Consider the following 23,625-nt stretch of genomic DNA (forward strand, 5'->3'; position numbering starts at 1 on the left):
TAGAAGTTGGGGAAATTAAGAATTCGCAGATTTCAGCTCTGGAATATTTTAAACCATTGGCGGAAGACCCGCAGGCTACCAATGCTTAAGCATTATTTGTGAGTTTTCTTGTGTCGAACACAATCTACCTTTATCAGCTGGAGACCATGCTAAACATTTGTTCTGACATATGTTCCCGGACTCGAAAATCGCTTCCAAATTTTCCTGTGGAAGAACCAAAAATGCTGCAGCTCCTGTGCATTCCTCACAGCAACAGTGATAGCGAAAGATTATTTTCTTTAGTGAGGAAAAAAAAAAAGACAGACTTTAGGACCTCCTTAGCAGCAGAAAATTTGTCAACAATTTTAGTCCCCAAGATCTACCAGCAGGCAAGAAGTTGGAACTGTTTAGAAAACAAATTTACGATCAAGCAGTTGAGGAAGTTCAAGTCTGCCACAGTATCATGTCTTAATAAATAAATATTTCTGCATATATGTAGTGTTTTATTTTTATTTTGCGAACTTGATATAGCGTAGTATTGATAGTCAGAGTAGTCAGAGTGGATGGAGTTATTGTCATGGTATTTTTTCACGAATTTGTGTCCAAATTCACGACTTTTTATCCCTATTTTCACTAATTGTGAGCCTGGAAGGTTGGCAGCTATGTAACTGTAGGGTTTCTTGGTATGGAAATGCTAAAGAATTGGTTGCTGAATATAACAGGTTTCTTGGTATGGAAATGCTAAAGAACTGGTTGCTGAATATGACAGGTTTCTTGGTATGGAAATGCTAAAGAAATTGTTGCAGAATATAACTGTAGGGTTTCTTGGTATGGAAGTGCTAAAGAAATAGTTGTTGAATATAACTGTAGGGTTTCTTGGTATGGAAATGCTAAATAAATGGTAGCTGAACATAACTAGGGTTTCTCGGTATGGAAATGCTAAAGAACTGGTTGCTGAATATAACAGGTTTCTTGGTATGGAAATGCTAAAGAAATTATTGCAGAATATAACTGTAGGGTTTCTTGGTATGGAAATGCTAAAGAAATAGTTGTTGAATATAACTGTAGGATTTCTTGGTATGGAAATGCTAAATAAATGGTAGCTGAACTAACTAGGGTTTCTTGGTATGGAAATGCTAAAGAAATGGTTGCTTAATATAAATTTGGGGTGTCTTGGTATGGAAATGCTAAAGAAATGGTTGCTGAACATAACTAGGATTTCTTGATATGGAAATGCTGAAGAAATTGTTTCTGAATATAACTTTAGGGTTTCTTGGTACAGAAATGCTAAAGAAATCGGTTGCTGAATATAACAGGTTGCTTGGTATGGAAATGTTAAAGAAATGGTTGCTGAATATAACTGTAGGGTTTCTTGGTAGTGCATGTTATTCTAATGATTCCATTTTATGGGAAACATCAAGATCAGAAGAATCTGGAATCCTACAGAATTCTATAAAATAAACCTTAGCACTGAAATGAACTTTTAAAGTGTTTAGCACTAACATGGAGTTTTCAGAACAAGATGTCAAAATTCATTGTTTGGTTTCAAAACAAGATGTCAGAGGTCAGTGTCAAGTTTTCAGAACAAGATTTCAAAGGTCAGTGTTTAGCACTTACATTGAGTTTTCAAAGCATGATGTCAAAGGTCAGTGTTTGACACTAACATGGAGTTTTCAAAGCAAGATGTCAAAGGTCAGTGTTTGACACCAACATGGAGTTTTCAAAGCAAGATGTCAAAGGTCAGTGTTTGACACTAACATGGAGTTTTCAAAACGAGATGTCAAAGGTCAGTGTTTAGCACAGTGGCATTTAATGCTAAATTTAACTTCTCTAAGAGCCACATGAAGGATCTGCACCACTTTCTTCATGGAACTGGTTGATTCTCTTTTGAATATGTTTCCCAATCACATTGCCATTAAGAATATAAGCCATATGACCTCCCAAATCCAGCCTCCCCACTGGCCAAGTCATACCAGAGACTTACAAAAATGGTACTAACAGCTGCCTCACTTGGCATTCAGCATTGAAAGGTTAGTGTTAGGACTGGTCGGCCTGGTGTCAGGATAATGTGACTGGGTGGGACATCATGCTACATGTCTGCGGCATAATGCCCCAGTGCTAGATATCACTATAAACTGCCACATTGCAGACATCATAGTGATATGACTGAAAAATTGTTAAAGCTATGTTCAAAATCCAAATCACATCACATCACACCAGCCCTCCCAAACACAAAAATGAATCTAATTGTCTGTAGTATATAAAAGGCAAGAACTCTTGTCTATTACCTCCCCAAGCCACACTCTGGTGTTCCAATTGTCTTCCAATTTTTCTTAAAATTTAAATTGCTATTTTTCTTTTAGTAGTCATTGTAAAAGAAATGGTTGTGTAGTAAATTAGTAGTGAACCAGAAAAGAAAAACCATAAATAGCAAACATTGCAGTTATTATTATTATTATTATTATTATTATTAGCCTGGAACACTGTATTATCACAGTACCTAATGTTATTATTAGCGTATATTAAAACCATTTTGCTATTGCTGCATGGTTACAATCTGTGAAGTTTCTGTGACTTTCCCTCAATAAATTCCTATAAAAAATCTCTGTCAATCAAAGAGCATAAATGTAAATAAAACAGCATATGGTGGCTGACCTGGAATAATGTACCATGGGGTAACAACTCTATATTATCACTGTATTTGCCTAACTTAGGTTGGTAACATGCGTGTATTAAAGTAAGCATAAATTGTAAATTGCCTTTAAGAAGGAATGTCCATACTCACACAAAAACGCAAGGATCCAATGATTAAATTGAAAAGAGAAATGTAATTTAAGTTGATCTCCATGAATAGCAACATTACAAATTTTTCAAAATATTATTTAACTTAATAGGAATTTTAGATGTAGTGTGGACAAAGAAATATAAATATATAAAAGACTCTATTGTGATTATTATTATTATTATTATTATTATTATTATTAAAATATTACTGATTTTTAAAACGTTTACTGTTCTTGTTTTCCTATCTATCTATGATATGTATGATCATAAGCAACATTTTGTCAATTTGGTCCAAATTGGCTGCCATGGAATGAAATTCCAAGCTTAACCAAATTAGGACATGTACATCACCAGTGGTAAATGACCTATAATAATCATACATCAGATGATACACTGAGTATATTTTGTATTCAAAGGCAATGCAGGTATAGTAAGTTTGATGATAATTTTGTATATGATGATCACTGGAATTAACCGCTGTGGTAGCATAAGTGGTGAGAGCATCTGCCTCAGATGCTGGAGGTTGCAGGTTTGAACCCCCAGCCAGGTCATACCAAAGACTTATACAAATGGTACTAACAGCTGCCTCAATAGGCACTCAGCATTAAAAGGTTAGTGTTTGGACTGGTCAGCTTGGTATCAGGATAATGTGCTTGGGTGGGACATCATGCTACATGTCTGCAGCATGATGCTTCAGTGCATGACATCACTATAAACTGCCATACTGCAGACATTATAGCGATATGGCTGAAAGATTGTTAAAGCTATGTTAAAAATCAAAAAATCACACACATACAGATGTAGAGGATACAAAAGCAAACAGGACTTGAGTTGGAAAAAGGGCTAAGATTTCACTGTCAGCATCAGTTTAGTTTGATTTCATTTTTTCATAACAAATAATGTTTACACTGGCAGCTGCAGACTATTGAAAGCTACACAGAGTTGAGCTGTGTAATCATTGATAACACTCAGGTTGATATCCACACACACACACACATCCCAACAGATGTGGTAGGGGCAGATCATGCTGTTCTTGTTTTGTGTCATAAAATATCTTCTCTCTAAAAGGGGCAGTAATTCCCCCTTTTTGGTGGCAGTTTAGATGAGATTTATTTCAGTATCTGAAGTAAAAGTTTCTTTCTTTCCAGCATTTGCCATGTGGTTCCAGGACTGAGCAAGTTACTGCTTCCCAGGATTAATCCATTTGCCCTGATTGCCTTTGCTGGGGGCCTGGCTTTGGCAGTTACTTATATTTTGATAGACACAAAGTAAGATGTCTTCCAAAGATGATCTCATTGGACTATGTTTGCAGCTCATTTATATTGATAATCCCATAAAAATTTGAAAAGTTAAATGCAATCATAATCATTTTGACTGAATGTTTTTTTGTTTTTTTGTGTGGATTAGCAGCATAAAATAATATTTTCCTTGGTTAGTTTTCTTTCAAAAATGTATGCTATAGCAAAGATATTATATGTTGTTTTTTATGTTTAAGGAATTTATAGCAAGGACATTTTTGTTGGGTATTTATATTTATGGTTTTGTATCAATCACAGAATCCATGAAAAATGGTACCCACAAAAGAAATTAGAATTAAGAATAAGAATTGTGTTATATTTTATAGTAGAATTGAGAAAAAGCATTTTGTCATATCTTACAATAGAAATAACAGTATTTTGTTATGTCTTACATTAGACTAAATCAGAGTTTGGTATAAAAAGGATCTACTCAATTTCAACAATCTTTAGCATCACGATCATAAATCTACCATATATACTCACAAATAAGATGCATCCAACTGCAACAACATGGATGCTGATCTGCCATGATCAAAGAGTCTGAGTTAATTGTTCTAATGATAACTCTTAACAAACAACATAGACCCAGATCTGCTTGTGCATTATGCACTGACAGATCTGGGTCTATGCAGTTTGCAGCTGGATCCAACTTATAAGTGAGTACATATGGTAAGTGATGCATTTCTAATATTGGTACAAATTAAGGCATTGCAAATTAGGAGAATATCTCTAACTACAAATGAGTTTTGCATACTGAATTACTTCTCTAAAATTTACTCATCAAACTAATGTCTAAAACCAAAAGATTCACCTGGGTTCGAGTCTCAGGGCTCTGCTAATGTGGGTATGTGAGAAAGCTTGCTGATAGCTTCTCCAGGGTCAGTAATTCTTCCTGGAGTTTTCCCCATGTTCCTGTTCCACAAGTTATACTGGTCGCCATGTATAGCCAATCTTGTGCTAAAAATTGGTATTAAACTCCACAACAACAACAACAACAAGATTCACCATATGATGCAACAGGTCCATGTACAATAAAATATATTTTAACTATATGAGATCAAAGAAACATTACAAGCATGTTCAAACTAATGATCCTGTAAATATATATTATGTTTATTGTTGTCTTTTTTTTCTTCAAATTTAAAATTACTTATTATGTCCCAAGTTTCTTTTATCAGCTAAATCATTTCACACAGAAATAATAGTGATTTACATGGTTTGTGTTCATTGTACCCAGTGTCATGTATCCATATTTATTGTATCAAGTGTCATGTATCAGTGTTTATGTATGCAGTATTATGTATCCATGTTCATGTATTGTCATGTATCCATCGTCCTGTATGTTCTTGTATTTAGCATCATATATCCAGTGTTGTGTATCAGTGTTCATGTATGCAGTATTATGTATCCATTTTCATGTATCAATGTCATGTATCCATGTTCATGTTTGCAGTATTATGTATCCATGCTCATGTATTGTCATGTTTCCGTGTTCATGTATACATGTTTGGGTATCCAGTGTCATGTATACATGTTAATTGTATCCACTTCCAGGTTCCTTGTATTTTTTTAACCTCATAGCTGGTCTACAATATCAAATATATGACTTTGTTCTGTTTTGATTTGTTCAGGTATTTCTTTATGAAAAGTATCAGGTTTTACATGAAATTGTTCAACAATATTCATTCATTTCATATGAATTGAACACATCATGAAGCACAGTTTTCATTTTCCAAATTCTTTGTTTCAGTATTGCGCTGGTCTTAGAAATTCAGTAGGCTGCTTGCAATATTACACATTACATGTCATGACATCACAAAGTGTTGTATATGTATATATATTAAACATTAAATATCATGACAACACAAAGTGTTGTATATGTATATATATTAAACATTACATATCATGACAACACAAAGTGTTGTATATGTATACATATTAAACATTACATATCATACCACAATGTGTTGTATATGCATATATATTACATATTACATATCATGACATCACAAAGTGTTGTATATGTATATATATTAAACATTACATATCATGACAACACAAAGTGTTGTATATGTATACATATTAAACATTACATATCATACCACAATGTGTTGTATATGAATATATATTACACATTACATATCATGACATCACAGTGTAACATTTCATGAGGGAGTATGGTCACTCAGTTTTCTGCTTGTACACTTAAATGTCATGACCTTACAGGGAGTGTGGTCGCTTAGTTTTCTGCTTGTAACATCACACACTTAAATGTCATGACATCACAGGGAGTGTGGTCACTTAGTTTTCTGCTTGTAACATTATACACTTAAATGTCATGAAATCACAGCGAGTGTGGTCACTTAGTTTTCTGCTTGTAACATCACACACTTAAATGTCATGACATCACAGGGAGTGTGGTCACTCAGTTTTCTGCTTGTAACATCACACTTAAATGTCATGACATCTAAGTATAACACTTAATGTTCACAATGCTTGTAACATCACACACTTAAATGTCATGACATCACGGTATAACACCTAATGTTCACAATGGAGTATAGTCACTAATATGGCTACTTGTAACATTACACACTTACATATCATATCACAGTATAACACACTTTCATGAGAGAGTGTGGTCACTTGTTTGACTACTTATAACATTACACATTTACATTTCATGACACCGTAATATAACACACTTAACTTTCATGAGGGAGTGTGGTCACTCATGTTGGCTACTTATTACATATTTACATTTCATGACACCATCATGTAACACACTTGTTTACCTTTAATGAGGAGTGTGGTCACTCGTTTTGGCTACTTATTACATATTTACATTTCATGACACCATCATATAACACACTTGTTTACCTTTAATGAGGAGTGTGGTCACTCGTTTTGGCTACTTATTACATATTTACATTTCATGACACCATCATATAACACACTTGTTTACCTTTAATGAGAAGTGTGGTCACTCATTTTGGCTACTTATTACATATTTACATTTCATGACACCTTCATATAACACACTTGTTTACCTTTAATGAGGAGTATGGTCACTTAGTTGACAGATCTTCAGACCCTTAATGCAAGAATTGTGATTGTGGGTTTTAATAACCGTCAAGGCCAGCTCAGGTCAGCTGTCATGGTGCATCCTTTGAAAAGCACTTGAGTACCATTTCCTCAGGATGATATTGTCAATAGCAAAGTTATGTTAAAAACCATCTAACCATCCAACATTGTATGACTTCATGACACGATACTAAGTGGACATGAGAAATATGTAACAGCTAAATGGCATATTAGGAGCATCAGGTGACAAGGGAGATAACTCCTCCATAAAGTACTAAAGATTCCTAACCAGAAGGATCATTACCCAAATAACTATATTAAAATATCACTTTTTATGCAAACTTGGATTTCACTGTATATGGTATCTCATATTTGCCCATTCTTTATATTTTGTAGATCATGAAGATAAGTAATTGGTGTTATTACATATTTTAGTTTTCTTTTCACTTGATTTCAGAAATAACTTTTCAGCGGATACATTTGCAGCCATCAGCATAGCTGTAATGACGTGTGGAACAATGTTTCCAATGGCAGTATACACTGGGAAAATTTTATTGCAGGTGAGTGGGCAAGCAAGTTGTAAGAAATAAAAAATTACTTTTCTAAAAATTCTTACCATCAACACTATTCTGAGGAATTGCATAACTCTGTTCCAATAAAATACTAGAGATCCAGGGAAGACACTTTTAATGTGAAGTAGTCAACCATAGATACCATTTAAAATTTTGTATTGTTTTTAAATAAACTCTGTACTCAGAGTATCCTGGCATATTTTTTTAAAAAATAGTGCCTTCCATGGGTACTATGTATGTTTAAATGGAACAGCCCTAACATTGTATAGATACTTTTCACATTGTGTGTCAAACCTTTGTACTTGCCTCCCTTGAAATCACTGTTTGCCAACATAATGGGTCTGTCTCTTATAGGAAATGTTTGCACAAATTCTTATATGAAGATTTGAAATATTTCAAATAATTTTTGTCTTGAAAACATAACATGGTTATTGAAAGTATAAAATGAAAACAATTATTAAATTTATAATACATACCTTTGTCAGATGGAAAGACTGCCTTTTGCTACAAACAGATTTACCAATGTTCATGATCTAGGAATATTTGCCATTTTCAACCCATGTCGATATCAGTGCCTATATCGGATTAATTGAAGCATTCATATTCATAATTCTAATCATCTAAAGTCATCAAAGCATTCATTGTCTTAATTCTAATCATCCAAAGTCATCAAGCCATTAAGTCACTATTCTAATCATCCAAAAGTCATTGAAGCATTCATTGTCATAATTCTAATCATCCAAAGTCATTGAGCCATTCAGTCAAAATTCTAATCATCCAAAGTCATTGAGCCATTAAGTCACAATTCTAATCATCAAAAAGTCATTGAAGCATTCATATTCATAATTCTAATCATCCAAAGTCATTGAGCCATTCATTCACAATTCTAATCATCCAAAAGTCATTGAAGCAATCATTGTCTTAATTCTAATCATCCAAAGTTATTAAGCCATTCAGTCACAATCCTAATCATACAAAAGTCATTGAAGCATAAAATCTCAATTCTAATCATCCAAAGTCACTGAAGCATTCATAGTCATAATTCTAATCATCTAAAGTCTAAACAGTGCTGAATGAAGTCTGCAGCTTCCATTTTGGATAAGAGAGAATCTGACCCAGTTTCTATTTTTAAATACCACAGGAGTCTAACATTTTATTAATAAAGTACGATGAAATCTCTAACAACACGAAATCACCTTATCAGTACTATACATTAACACAAGGAGTGCAATCATGACCCCCTCCTCAACTTGATTCAGCTTCTGTCACACATCTTTTATAGCTTCAGAATTGCCAAAAGACTGAAAAGCTACACATATCCATTCAGAATACAGTAATGTACCAATGCATATCTCTCGGACAACCATCGCTTGAATCTAATCTGGTGAATTAAACTTTATTTTCACCATTACAAGTCTTTCTACAGGACACCGTCAGGTGGAAGTAGCCTATTTCACCAGATTCTACCCTGCAGTAAATAAGTGTTAGGGTCTAATACTTGTACCAGTCATGGAGCAGAGTCTGTGTTATCCTTTAATACTACCGAATCCAGCATCCATCTTGGCCTTAAATATTGGAAGTTTAATGAATCATCGAACATCATTTCTACTATCCCAACTTTAACTAGATATTTTTGTTAAGGAAATTTATATAAAATTATCATATGATACAATCTGAAATAAAAAGGCAAGTTAAACATTTGATTTTGTGAAATTAATTTCAAAGTGTTATTCATCCCGTGGCAGAATTAGCTATTTCCATCTGATGGAGATTTCATAGTACTTTATTGATTAAACGTCAGACTCCTGTGATAAATACTAACCATGTGATGTGACATCATGGTCATTTTCCACAATGCCTACATTTTCTAATGAGAGGTATTGTTTGAATTAGTACAGTTGTAGGTTCCTCTATAAGTGGGTTCTCAATGATGTAATGCATTACCTAACAACAAGCATGTGCCGCCATGATGGTATACAAGCAGCATGGCTAACATTAAACCACAACAGGATGCAGTAGTGTATTTTGATACTTTAGACGGTGCATCAAAGTCAAGATACATTGAAAAAATATCATTGATTGGCAAGGTTGATCTTTATACTTCGGAAAAAGAAAAATGTAGTCCTGATGTGAAGTTACTTCCACATACAAGCTACCCAGACATCGTAAATTACCTAGTGTGCACACCAAGTTTTTATATGCTGGAAGATATGAAGGCGTACAAAAGTTTAGAAGCCTATAACCAGTTTGTTTGTGGTGCAGGACTTGAAAACAGCAATTGTTAACAACATTCATGTCATAAGTTCAAAGGTAAGTTGTAAAATAATAATATAAGAAAAAGTCTAGAATTGGGGGGAGGTGGCAAGATTGCACTATTTGTATGTGTAATAATAGAGTGCAATATAAACAGCATATTTTATAATGTATAATATATGCTTTCTTATATTTATATGATTGAATGGATTCCTTCATTTTTGTTTACATTAATTGAGTATACAGTAAAACTTGTTATGAGAGACCACCCCTTCTGCCAACAAAAAGTGGTCTCTCAAAACAGGTAGTCTCTCATAGCAGGTTTGTACAAAAAGACCAGTTTCCAAGATATACTTCTGTCTTTAAACATGAAATCACATTCACATTTGAAGATCACATATTTACATATGAAAACGTTTCTGAATTACTCTTTTTCCTTTATAACAACCTAAATTTGTTTTACCAACGTTTAAACTGCTTTTTTGCGAGTGGTCTGCTTTTTTTCACTTCTTTCAGTTACAATAATTTTCTCCGAACTTAAAAATTGTCTCTTTTTGTTTGGAGGTTCATCCATTTTTATTGAGGTTCGAGGTGTTAAAATTATTAGTGCTCAGTTTTAATATCAGACGTAAAGACGGTTCTAACTGGGCTGTGGGAAAATATGAAAAATGTTTACTTGTGCATTGCATATCAAACATTTAATGAAATAAAAAGAAACAATTATCTCATCCAGAAACAGAACCATTTACTCAGAGACAAAAGTCAGCGGCTTCATTCAAAGATGACACACTGGGATTAACTCTACAAGCAAAGTGTATAACCTGGTCGCACCAGCTTGAATAGATGACAGCTTTGTGATCAGGATGTAATCACTTAACATTGGGGGGGGAAACAACAAACGTCACAAATCTTGAACACTCGAATCCCGCAAATGATTCTGTCTTGCTGGTATAATAGAAAATGACTTTATTCACTCCAGGCAATATAGATTAACTATAAAGACTAAAGACAAACAATATACGCGACCCATTTGTCAACTTTGGCACTACAATGGTAATGTGTGACATGTACATTAGCCAGGTTTACGGACTGTAGCATCTATCACTGGTAGTAACAATCTTTTTTTTTTTAAAATATTCTTTTTATGTTTGGTTTTGATCAGAACAATCATTACTAATCAAGCGGTCGTTGTAACAATTGGTCACACATAGGTCAGTGGTGTCTGTCTATTCTCGATATACGGTCGTTCATAAAGATGCAGGGTCCTACAATAAGGCCGGAAATCAAGCTAAGTGTGGGCATAATTAGTTTGGTTCCCTGCTTTGTATGCTTTCTGCATTGTTCATTCCTATACGAATAGTGGTGAAGAATGCAGGGAGCATATGAATGCAGGGAACCAGACTAGGAAATAATATCCCTTTACATTAGTCTAGATTACGAAAGAAGCTATAAAACACTATAGGCATAGCTAAAAATGTTCAGACATCGGTAGCCAGCCTATTGTTTTTAATTCTTTTTTATTTAGAACAGTATGAGTGGTCATTCTTACAGGGATTAAGTATAGGTCGGTGGAGTTTATCCTCGTTTTGCAATGCAGTCATTCATAGCAATGTCAAAATGCATATTTTGCCAAGACATCATGGTTGTTGGTCACGTTCAGCGGGTGGTCGCTCATAACAGAGCTTGTGAATATAATAAAATCGATCCATTCATTATGATTGTGGTCAGAAATGACATGTGGTTGCTCGTAGCAGAGGTAGTTCATAGCAGTTTTTACTGTATTATGCATTCTTTAAGTAAATGGACACAGACTATTGCTTTGGTGCCCTTTCAAGGAAAGTCAGGGCTCTTATGAAATTTTGGAAGTTCCCCCCCCCCCAACCATTATGTATATTTAATTTGCACTGTTTGTTAGTTATTTGTTCGCAATATTTTTTGTATTTCATGACATGCTATGGATAGTTGTATTTTGCACTTTATCTTGTTTAAAATCAATTTCATTTTCTACCAGACATGAATCATTGATTTTTTAATTAGTAGTTGGAAATATTAGACACAATGTAGTGTCTTATATATTTTAAAACTCTTTTTGTCAGCTAATTATTACATATTTTCCTTGTAGGTAATGCACTCCCACAGACTGAGAGAATCTCCACTAAAATCCTAGGTTATAGCAGAGAAATTGGGGAAAATTATTGCAGCTCATTGTAACTGCATGTCCAGCTTAGGAGAGGCATGCTTGCATGTTGCTGCAACTTTTTTTTTTGGAATGATGCAGCAGTTAGGATTCAAAAATCCAAAACAGTAACTCAGAATTAAGCTTATTGGATGTTGCCAACTGGAGTAAAGCAAGTGCCATCTAGTCAGTTTACTGAAATTGATTTTACTTCTGCAAAAATCTCAAAGAGCACAGTTGGGAAACCAAATAAACAGAGCCAGAATTTGTGAACCTGTTAAGAAAAAAAAAAAAAAAACACAACAGTGCCAATTCCATCTCCAAGTGAACTCTTGACCTTTTACAATGCACATTCAACATCAGGAAGCCAAGTCTTTTGTCTGTCAAGTCAGCATACTCAGACAATTACATACCAACACTACTGATGAAATTGTTTCCAAAAGTTCTGACTGATTTGTATGACCCTTCCACAGTTGGTTTAAATTATGAAGACCTAAGAAAAGTCTGTGATGCCGTACACATTTATTTTAGTCCAGGTGAGGCAGAAAATGTTGTGAATATGACAAAATTGCAACATGAATCAAAATTGTGGTTTTGATTTAGAGCTGGTAGCATAACAGCTTCAAAAATGAAGAATTTTTGTAGAATTAATATAGCAGAACCCTCACAATCTCTTATTAGATCCATACGTTACCAAGTAAAAAAGAAATGTTCAAATGCAGCAACAAAATGGGGTTGTGATCATGAAAAATGTGCATTGTAGGAGTGCAAAAGGAAAATGTGTGACATTCATGACAACTTTTGTGTACATGAAAGTGGACTGTTTCTTACTGTTGACTATCCTCACTTGGGGACCTCACCTGATGGAATTGTCAGCTGTGACTGCTGCGGAGAAGGTGCGTTGAAATCAAGTGCCCATACTGCATTAGGCAAGAATCAGTTGATGAGACAACTGTTAAGAGAACATGTTTGCATGTGGTTGGTGACAAGATAAAACTGAAAAGAGACCATCAATACTATTATCAAGTCCAGGCTCAATTGCTTGTTTGTGAGAAAGATTATGTTGACTTTGTTGTTAGGACCACAAATGTTCTGTATACAGAGCAAATTGAAAGCGATACAGATGTGTTTGACGAGATGTTAGTTAAATCAGTTGAACTGTTTAAAACTGCAGTTTTACCAGAACTTGTGGGGAGATACTATTCTGAACTAAGTGAAACACTGAAGACATTATCTGTATTTCAGCAAGCATCCGAACCATGCAGTAACAGCACCGACCAAGGAGAGAAGTTTAGTTTTTGTAACATGGTCAGATAGTAGCTTGTAACAGTGAAAATTGTACAGTTATCTGGTTTCATTTTGGATGTGTTAAACTGAAATATGTACCACAAGGAAACTGGTATTGTTCAGAATGTTTAGTGAAGAACAGTAAAAGAAAAGTTCAAAGAAAAGTACAAAGGGGGAAAAGAAAAAGGGAAAATACAGAATGATTAAAAAGACAGCTATTTGCTTTTACTTTTTTTACTTAATAAATTATATGTACAAAAGATGAAAACTCTTTGCCTATTATTTCAATTAAAGTTTACAACAGAATCACACATATTTGTAAGTCCACAGCAGATGCTGACAGTTTTGTCCAATGTACACACTTCACCATCTTTAGCCATTAGAAAGTCTACAGGAATCGTACCTTGTAAAATGGTATATTTTTGCTTATAACACCCGATGACACGCTCGACATGTACGTGAACACTAGCAATTTCTCTTGTATATTCCACATCCTTGGCTGATAGTTGCTTTTATCCACGAGTAAAGGATGGAATATATGCTTCCACACCCATCATGCCAACACTATCATGCCATGTCCATGGTAAGCCAGTACAATGTCACCTGGTAAGAACTATTTCAGTATTCCACAATTTTCTGCAGTAAATTTGTCACTTGCACGACCACCGTATCCACTGGATATGTATGATATGACATCTTGTGGAGTTATGCCAATTACATATTATTTAACAGTGTTGTGATGCTTGTAGCTTGACCAAGTCTGTGCCCTTACTATCGAATTTGATAGGAATTGTATCCATGATGATACTCACCTTCAAAAAGGAACTGTATCCATGATGATACTAACCTTCTAATAGGAATTGTATCCATGATGATACTAACCTTCTAATAGGAACTGTATCCATGATGATACTCACCTTCAAAAAGGAACTGTATCCATGATGATACTAACCTTCTAATAGGAACTGTATCCATGATGATACTCACCTTCTAATAGGAACTGTATCCATGATGATACTCACCTTCAAAAAGGAACTGTATCCATGATGATACTCACCTTCTAATAGGAATTGTATCCATGATGATACTCACCTTCAAAAAGGAACTGTATCCATGATGATACTCACCTTCAAAAAGGAACTGTATCCATGATGATACTAACCTTCTAATAGGAACTGTATCCATGATGATACTCACCTTCAAAAAGGAACTGTATCCATGATGATACTAACCTTCTAATAGGAACTGTATCCATGATGATACTCACCTTCAAAAAGGAACTGTATCCATGATGATACTCATCTTCTGATAGGCACTCTATCCATAATGATACTCACCTTCAAAAAGGAACTGTATCCATGATGATACTAACCTTCTAATAGGAACTGTATCCATGATGATACTCATCTTCTGATAGGCACTCTATCCATAATGATACTCACCTTCAAAAAGAAACTGTATCCATGATGATGCTCACCTTCTGATAGGAACTGTATCCATGATGATACTCACCTTCTGATAGGAATTGTATCCTTGATGATACTCATTTCTAATAGGAACTGTTATAATATAGGCTTGATAATAAGGGAGTACTTGTGAATTCATTTATTTTCATGGTTTGTCCATCCTCATTGTGCATTCATTTATGTTCATAGTTGATCCATCTTCATTGTTCTGAAACAAATTATATTTTCATCAGTGATTAAATTCATGGTTTGAGAAAGGGTTCCCATTGTTTCCACTGAATGATCTTCGTGGGATTTTGAATTAATTTTTTTATTAATTACATAATTAACAAAAATTGGTACCCTATGAAAAAGTAATATATTTAAAGTATATTTCCCTTTGCAGACATCTCCATCACACATACTAGGACAGTTGGACAAGCTACTTAGGGAGGCTTCAACACTTGATGGTGTGCTTGAATTCAGGAATGAGAATTTCTGGACTCTCTCCTTTGGTGTACTGGTAAGTAAATTTTAACTTAAATTTAAACTTTAGTTACTGCAGATTTGCATTTATTCATAGATTATAAATTTTTGTGAATTTTGTGGTTTATTTGACCCTTAAATTTAAATACCTGGTCTAGTTGTATTAAGAGAATAAAATTCAGAGGAATGTCCACAGAATCAAATGCAGATAAAAGTGTTATTTTTTACTAAACCACGAATATTGACATACACAAAAATAAATGAATTAGTGGTGGTTTGTGTTTGTTTTACAGCATTTTACTGTAATGGTTAGAACATCTGCCTCGGATGCAGGTGGTCACCGGTTTGAACTCCAGCCAATCATACCAAAGACTTATACAAATGGTGCAAACAGCTGCCTCATTTGGTGCTCGGGGGCCTCGAGTGGTTGAGTGGTCTAAAGTGCTCTCCGTTACGGATCACTGCCATCTCACCTCTGTCTGCATGGGTTCGAGTCTCGGATTCAGCCAATGTGGGTATGTGAGAAAGCTTGCCAGTAGCTTCTCGTGGGTTGTTGGTTTTTTCCGGGGTTTTCCCGGGTTCTTCCTCCACCATTAATACTGGCCGCCATGTATACCCTATTGTGTGCTGAAAAATGGCATTAAACCCTACAACAACAACAACAACATTTGGTGCTCAGCAATTATGAGGTTAGTGTTAGGAGTGGTCAGACTGGTGTCAGAACAATGTGACTAGGTGGAAGATCATGCTACACACACACACACATTGTAATGGTTGAGTTGTTGTGATAATTAATTACTGCAGTGACTTAGATGTTGGCATGAATAAAATAATTACCATAATGGCAGAGTTGTTGGCATGAATGAATTATTTACTGCAATGCCTGGCTCATTGGTGTTAGTAAATTAATTACTGTGATGGCTGAATTGGCTTGAGTAATTAATTAATGTAGTCATTGAATTGGCATGAGTAATTAATTACTGTAGTCGTTGAATTGGCATGAGTAATTAATTACTGTAGTCATTGAATTGGCGTGAGTAATTAATTACCATAGTAGTTGAATTGGCATGAGTAATTAATTACTGTGATGGCTGAATTGGCCTGAGTAATTAATTACTGTAGTGGTTGAATTGGCATGAGTAATTAATTACTGTAATGGTTGAATTGTCATGAGTAATTAATTACTGTAGTCGTTGAATTGGCATGAGTAATTAATTACTGTAGTGTTTGAATAGGCGTGAGTAATTAATTACCATAGTGGTTGAATTGTCCTGAGTAATTAAATACTGTAATGGTTGAATTGGCTTGAGTAATTAATTACTGTAGTGGCTGAATTGGCATGAGTAATTAATTACTGTAATGGTTGAATTGGCCTGAGTAATTAATTACTCTAATGGTTGAATTAGCCAGAGTAATTAATTACTATAGTGGTTGAATTGGCATGAGTAATTAATTACTGTAATGGTTGAATTGGCCTGAATAATTAATTACTCTAATGGTTGAATTAGCCTGAGTAATTAATTACTGTAGTGGTTGAATTGGCATGAGTAAATATATACTGTAGTGTTTGAATTGGCGTGAGTAATTAATTACTGTAGTGGTTGAATTGGCATGAGTAATTAATTGTGAATAATGAATTACTGTTATGTCTGAGTTGTTTGGATAATTTATTACTTGTGGCTAGTTCATTGGCATGATTAATTACTGTGATGACTGAATTTTTTGGCATAAAAAGTACTGTAATGCTTTGGGTTGTTGACATGAGCAATAATTAATGTTTTGACTGAGTTGTTAGTGAAAGTAATTCCTGTGATTGAGATTTTTAGCATGAGTAACAAAGTACCGTAACAACTTGAGTTATTGACATGAGCAATAAATGCTGTTATCACTGAGTTGTTAGAGTGTGTGTGTGTGTGTGTGTGTGTGTGTGTGTGTGTGTGTTTAATTTAGATTTTTAACATAGCTTTTAAAAAAATTCAATCAAATCACTACAATGCATGACGTGTAGCAGTTTAGTGATGTCTTGTACTGGAGCATCATGCTGCAGACATTTAGCATATTGTCCCACCCAGTCACATTATCATGATACCAGGCTGACCATTCCTAACACTAACCTCTTAATGCTGAGCGCCATGCAAGGCAGCTGCTAGTACCACTTTTACAGGTCTTTGATATGACTCGGTTATGGTTCAAACTTACGATCTCCTGCATCTCAGGCAGACTCTCTAATCACTAGGCCACCTGAGCAATCTTGTTTGTCAAAGTAATAACTGTGATTTAGTTTTTTAGCATGTGTAACAAAGTACTGGAATGACTTGAGTTGCTGACATCAACAATAATTGCTGTTATCACTAAGTTGTTGGTGTGATGACTGAATTGACAGCATGAGTAATAATTCAGCAATAGGTCACTTTCCATACTGGCTGCAGTTTGTCTCTTGCATCATCTGTTATATTCCAAAATGCTCAAATTTGTTGTTTGTTTTTTTTAAATTTACTTATAAATTTGAGGTTTTTAAAAAATAAAAGTAGAAAAAATGCTGGTATAAGCTAATTTTGAAATTATTTTGTTTCCAAAGAAAGACTATCATATATTGGGTCTTCATATTCCTAGCAACCAAACAATCCATAAATGTTAGTATGCCATTCCAAGCAACCAAAAAATCCATAAATGTTTGTTTGCCTTTCCTAGCAGCCAAAACTCAACAAATGTTAGTATACCATTCCTAGTAACCAAAACTCAACAAATGTTAGTATGCCATTGCTAGCAACCTAAACTCCACAAATGTTAGTATGCCATTGCTAGCAACCTAAACTCCACAAATGTTAGTATGCCATTCCTAGCAACCATAAAATCCACAATCTTAGTATGCCATTCCTAGTGACCATAAAATCTGCAAATGTTTTTATGCCATTCCTAGTAACCAAAAATCCACACATGTTAGTATGCCATTCCTAGCAACCAAAACTCCAGACATACTTGTATGCCATTCCTAGCAACCAAAAATGCACAAATATTGTATGCCATTCCTAGCAACCAAAAATCAACACATGCTAGTATGTCATTCCTAGCAACCAAAAATTCACAAATGTTAGTATGACATTCCTAGCAACCAAAATATCCACAAATGTTAGCATGCCATTCCTAGCAACCAAAAAATCCACAAATGTTAGGATGTGATTCCTAGCAACCACTGAATCCACAAATGGGATTATGCCATTAAAAGTCATTCATTCAGTCATTGTAAAAGCACATCTTTTCTATGTACTTCTTATAAATTCAGTGAACTTATGTCACATTTCATCTGTGTGTCATTCAATGTCTAGTGGATATCATTGGTCTTTTAATATTTATCAGGGAAGGAATTTGAATACCATGTGACAGTATAGTGCATAATAGTGAAACCACTTATGGCTGAAAACTCAGTAAACTATAATCACCTTGAAACCTAATCATATTTTTTAAACCTCGATAATCTGAAAACCAAACGAAATTTGTGATCCCAAATATCAGTTTGGTACTAAATTGAACCCCATAAAACTGAAACTTATTAAATAGCATTTGACTAGCCAATGGTCTTTAATCAACCTACAGCCTTGCAGAGTAAATAAAATCTAAAATTGAAACATGTACAGATGCAGTAGAATCCTAAATTTAATGAATGTCTATCAATGACTGGCTGTTGATGTTTTATCTGCACATAAAAAATTTAATTGTATATGAGCAGACACCTCATTCTTAGGTGGGGCCCCAGATGACCAAGTGGTCTCATTTGCTCGCCTTTACAAATATTTACATCACACTTCTGTCTTCAAATGTCCTCTCAGCTTATGTGAGCATGTGAGAAAGCTTGCTGGGAGCTTTCTTCCTTCAACCTAGCCTATCCCAATTTAGTACTAAATGGAAGTGACTAACCCTTAAAATGGCCATCATGGTAGCTATAATTAAAATAATGTTTTCTCCACTCCCATATGGAAGGCTATTGTTACAACTCAGTGGTCTTAAACTATGTTACAGAAAAAAGCAAAACTAACAAGTTCTGTACAATTCAAGAAATAATTTATTTCCCCTGAAAATAAAGTGAACATTTAAAAGGAACTTATATTATTGAGAATTAACTCCCAAATAGTTCTGTAAGCTGTACAAGTCCAAAAGTGTAGAGTATTCCAAATGAATTTCAGTACAGAATATGCAGATGTACCAATAGTCATGAATAGGTTGATGTACCAACAGACTTAATGTATCACAGTGATATAATCCAAAACATCTTTGAATGAGTCCTCAATAACCCCAAAGTAGTGTTTTTGTCCAAAATGTCAATTAGCATTTTGTAGTTCCAATGAATAATTGAAATTAATCCTCTCAAATTATATCCAAACACAACAGTAAATACATCCATAGACTGAACTTAAAATGGGAATGAAGACTTACTTTGTTGACAAAAATCTCTTTACATGACTTATGTTACAATAGCTTTTCTGAAGAAAAAACTCTTAATGGAAAATTACACTAAACTGTAAACATATTCACTTCCAGAATCTTCTTTTTTCATAATCAAGGCTAGGTCTTGAACTCAGATTTGCATAAACCTTTTTTAAAAAAACAAGGTGACAGTACTCATGTTGGTCAGAATTCTACCCTCGACCATGAACAAAGATCAAGAACACAATATAAATTAAATATACACAACACTACCTCAACTTGGATTTTTCACCAGTAGACAGTTGGTCCTAAATGAAACTGGTGCTTGTCCTACATCCAACATGGCTGCCATGTTGGCTGTAGTGAAAATCTTGTTGTCAGTGCTTCCTCTGAATGGACAATCATTATGACATTGGGTTTTGACCAAAAGACCTCTAGTGATGTTTACTTTGTCATAAATAAAATGGTGCCCATCTGACATTCAGTATGTCCACCATAGCGGCTAATTTGGAAACAATAGTTATCACTAAAGAATATCAGAGATGGTTTCAGCTCACAGCAGTTAAAAGTAAGAAATGGTTTGATCTTGAATTCCTTGAAATTCCTTTCACCCAGTCGATTGTCTGTCCTTACAAGTATACATGTTTGTAAACAAAGATAATGACAACTTCCCTGGGTCTTTTCGGTTTCAGATTTAAATCCACCAAAAATTAACCTTTTTGTCACCATTAGTTTAATTTAGCAGTCCAAAAGTTGCTCAATTTCTGCAAAAAGTGAACCAAAACCATTTCATAGTCATTGTTGGTCTGTGTACATACAAAAAATTCATACACCCCTGCTATATGGTGATGTATATTGTGCTGATGTCCATCTGTCCATCTGCTACCAATTTCATTTCAGCACTATAACTCAAATTATCCACAATCATTAGTTACCAAACTTCATAGATGGCTTGCACTTTGGGTAAGGAAGAAGCCTGTCAGTTTTATGTCAAAATGTTGAAGGTTAAGATCACTGTAATTGAAAGAATAAAAATGGTTTCTGCATAACATGAGCTCTGTATTATATACCAAGATTAGCCTTGGTCAATGGCTTGCACCTGAGTGAAGGAAAAGCCTATCATTGGTGAGGTCAGAGTGTCAGAGGTCAAGGGCAGTGTGAATGAAAGAAAAACCAAATGGTTCCTCCCCCTCACAAAAATGTTGTGCAAGGTTTACAAAAGGCCTGTTGATTTTGGGGTCCAGGGTCAAACATCATTATGGCTGAAAGAAAAGTTGTGCAGAATAATGCTTATTCAGGGTTAAGTTATTTGACCAAACTTTGTAAATGGCTGTAGGGAAATAAAGAAACATGTTGATTCTGGTGTGACACATCTTAAGATGAGAGGTCATGGTCATGATAAGTCTAATAAGAAAATAATGGTTTCTGCACAGTAAGTTTAGTTCAAAATCGTATTCTTGACCAGAGGTCAAAGTCACTGAGACCCTTTGGTAAAAAATCTACAGTCAAGTACCCTACTAGTTTCTACATAGAGGACATTTAATTTCAGGGCAGGTGTGTAAAATGCCATTCAGGATATTCCTGTTTAAAAATATTAAAAATATGACTTATATATCACAGAATATTTTTGCTAACCCTCCAAGACTGCCTACTGAAAGTGTCACATACATGTACTGTAGACTGAATCAAAGCTTTTCTTTTTAACAGGCTGGTTCTCTTCAAGTACGAGTGAGACGAGATGCTGATGAACAACTTGTTCTTGCCCATGTCCACAACAGACTGTCCAACCTTGTTCCCATATTGACCATTCAGATTTTCAAGGATGACTGGACCAGAGCCTCCAGCTATAGCAAGATGAGCTCCCCAGCATTCACCCAAAGTTACTACTCCCCAGGGACAGGGGCCATTTCGCCTCCCCTGGGACACTCCCCTGTGCAGGACACTCTACAGAACCCCACAGGAGGAGTGGGAGCTTTCAAGCCACTTTTAATATCCTCTCCATTCCAGTATCCTGATTATCAATCAACATCACATTTGGGGCCCTCAGATTTAAAGACCAGTGGTTCAGGACATAGTCACCATCATCACAGTCACTTGCCACATTCTCATGATTAGCCACAAACTGTTGAATGTATTTTTTTTGCACATAGATTTAGGTCATATCTTTCATCAACATCTGATCATCAAAGCTGTGTTTGCATTATATAGATCCAAATGAACACTCAATAAATTGCTTTAAGACAGGGATAACATGACATTGAACACTCATTAATTGCTTTAAGACAAGGATAACATGACATTGAACACTCAGTAATTGTTTTAAGATGGGATAACATGATGTTGAACACTCAATAATTGCTTTAAGACAGGGATAACATAACATTGAATGCTCAGTAATTGCTTTAAAAAAGGGATAACATGACACTGAACACTCAGTAATTGCTTTAAGATAGAGATAACATCACATTGAACACTCAGTATGTTTTAAGACAGGGATAACATGACATTGAACACTCAGTAATTGCTTTAATACAGGGATAACATAAGATTGAACACTCAGTAATTGCTTTAAAACAGGTATAACATGACACTGAATACTCAATAATTTGCTTTAAGACAGGGATAACATGACATTGAACACTCAGTAATTGCTTCAAGATGGGGGCAACATGACATCATTACATTGATGAATGGTGTAAGATGCATGGTTTGTTGGGGGAGTAATATTTTAAATGAAATTTGTCAAAGCTTGGGTAACATTTAATGTATTGATTATTATAATTTAAATTTGAATTTTGAAATTCAACAGGTTTAAACATCATTAATTTGAGTTAAAGTACACACAGTTAATTGAGTGTGATAGTTTTTAGTAAATGTCTAAGCAAGTTTTAAATTAACTGGTCAGAGTTTTAGTTGAAAGAAGTATGAACTTAAAACATTTGTTTATTCTCAATATGTCAGTAGTCAAACCAATTCTGCATTTGATGTTTTGCAGATCTGCAATATCAATGCTGTTGAAGGAGTGAAATATACAGTTCTAAAAAAAATTGGGTAATTAACAGTGGCTTAAAATGGCTCAAACATTTTGGGTCATTAACAGGGGCAGAAAATGGGTCCTAGTTCTAATATAAAAGTACAGAATGTCAATTTGTTTAAAAATCCTACAGAAATCCTGAAATTTTATTCCAGATTGTCTAAATCTAATTTCCCATACAAATTGGTAAGCACATATTTTCCTGGAACATGTATAATTTTAATCACTCGTGGCTTTATTAGACTTGATATATATATATATATATATATATATATATATATATATATATATATATATATATATGAATGGAGGCTCTCACATGAAGGATCCTTTCATTCGGATTTCTGTGATTGATGTTTATTTGTGTAAATTTCAGTTGTTGTGTAAATTTCTGTTATTGGTGTTCATTTATGTACATGCCAGTTATTGGTGTTCATTTATGTACATGTCAGTTATTGGTGTTCATTTTTATAATTTCACTTATTTATGTTCATTTGTATAATTTCAGTTATTGATGTTCATTTGTGTAAATTTCAGTTATTGATGTTCATTTGTGTAAATTAAAATGGAAGATGAGTTTCTTTTTGTTTCAGTTATTCATGGAATCCTTACACAAGCACTGAGTTTGTCTGGGTTCCACCAATAAAATTCCAGTAGAAGCCAAAAATAATCAGTAATCTGACTTTTGTTGGTAAATCATTCTTTCGTTTTTTTTACAATGGAGAAAAATATGGAGTAGCTTAAAAACATTATTTGATGTAAAATTCTGTAGCCATCTGGGAAAATTAGTAACCTTGACAACTAT

At 34.5% G+C, this 23,625-nt stretch overlaps 1 protein-coding gene and 1 pseudogene across 2 annotated transcripts in view; both read left to right on the forward strand.

Moving 5' to 3' along the window:
- The window catches only part of LOC149805313 (zinc transporter 6-A-like), a 68,966-nt gene extending 45,567 nt beyond the window's left edge, over window positions 1-23,399 (forward strand). For both annotated transcript variants that reach the window (XM_089949224.1, XM_089949225.1), the window contains 4 exons: window positions 3,912-4,031; window positions 7,603-7,705; window positions 15,285-15,401; window positions 21,494-23,399. In XM_089949224.1, coding sequence (XP_089805350.1) covers window positions 3,912-4,031; window positions 7,603-7,705; window positions 15,285-15,401; window positions 21,494-21,901 — 748 coding nt within the window. In that variant the 3' untranslated portion in view covers window positions 21,902-23,399. The remainder of the gene's footprint in view (window positions 1-3,911; window positions 4,032-7,602; window positions 7,706-15,284; window positions 15,402-21,493) is intronic.
- On the forward strand, window positions 8,011-15,273 carry LOC149805314 (uncharacterized; annotated as a pseudogene).
- Window positions 23,400-23,625: the final 226 nt, after the last annotated feature.

The sequence above is a fragment of the Sinohyriopsis cumingii genome, chromosome 2, assembly GCF_028554795.1.
Source record: "Sinohyriopsis cumingii isolate HCF-2022 chromosome 2, ASM2855479v2, whole genome shotgun sequence".
NCBI lineage: Eukaryota > Metazoa > Mollusca > Bivalvia > Unionida > Unionidae > Sinohyriopsis > Sinohyriopsis cumingii.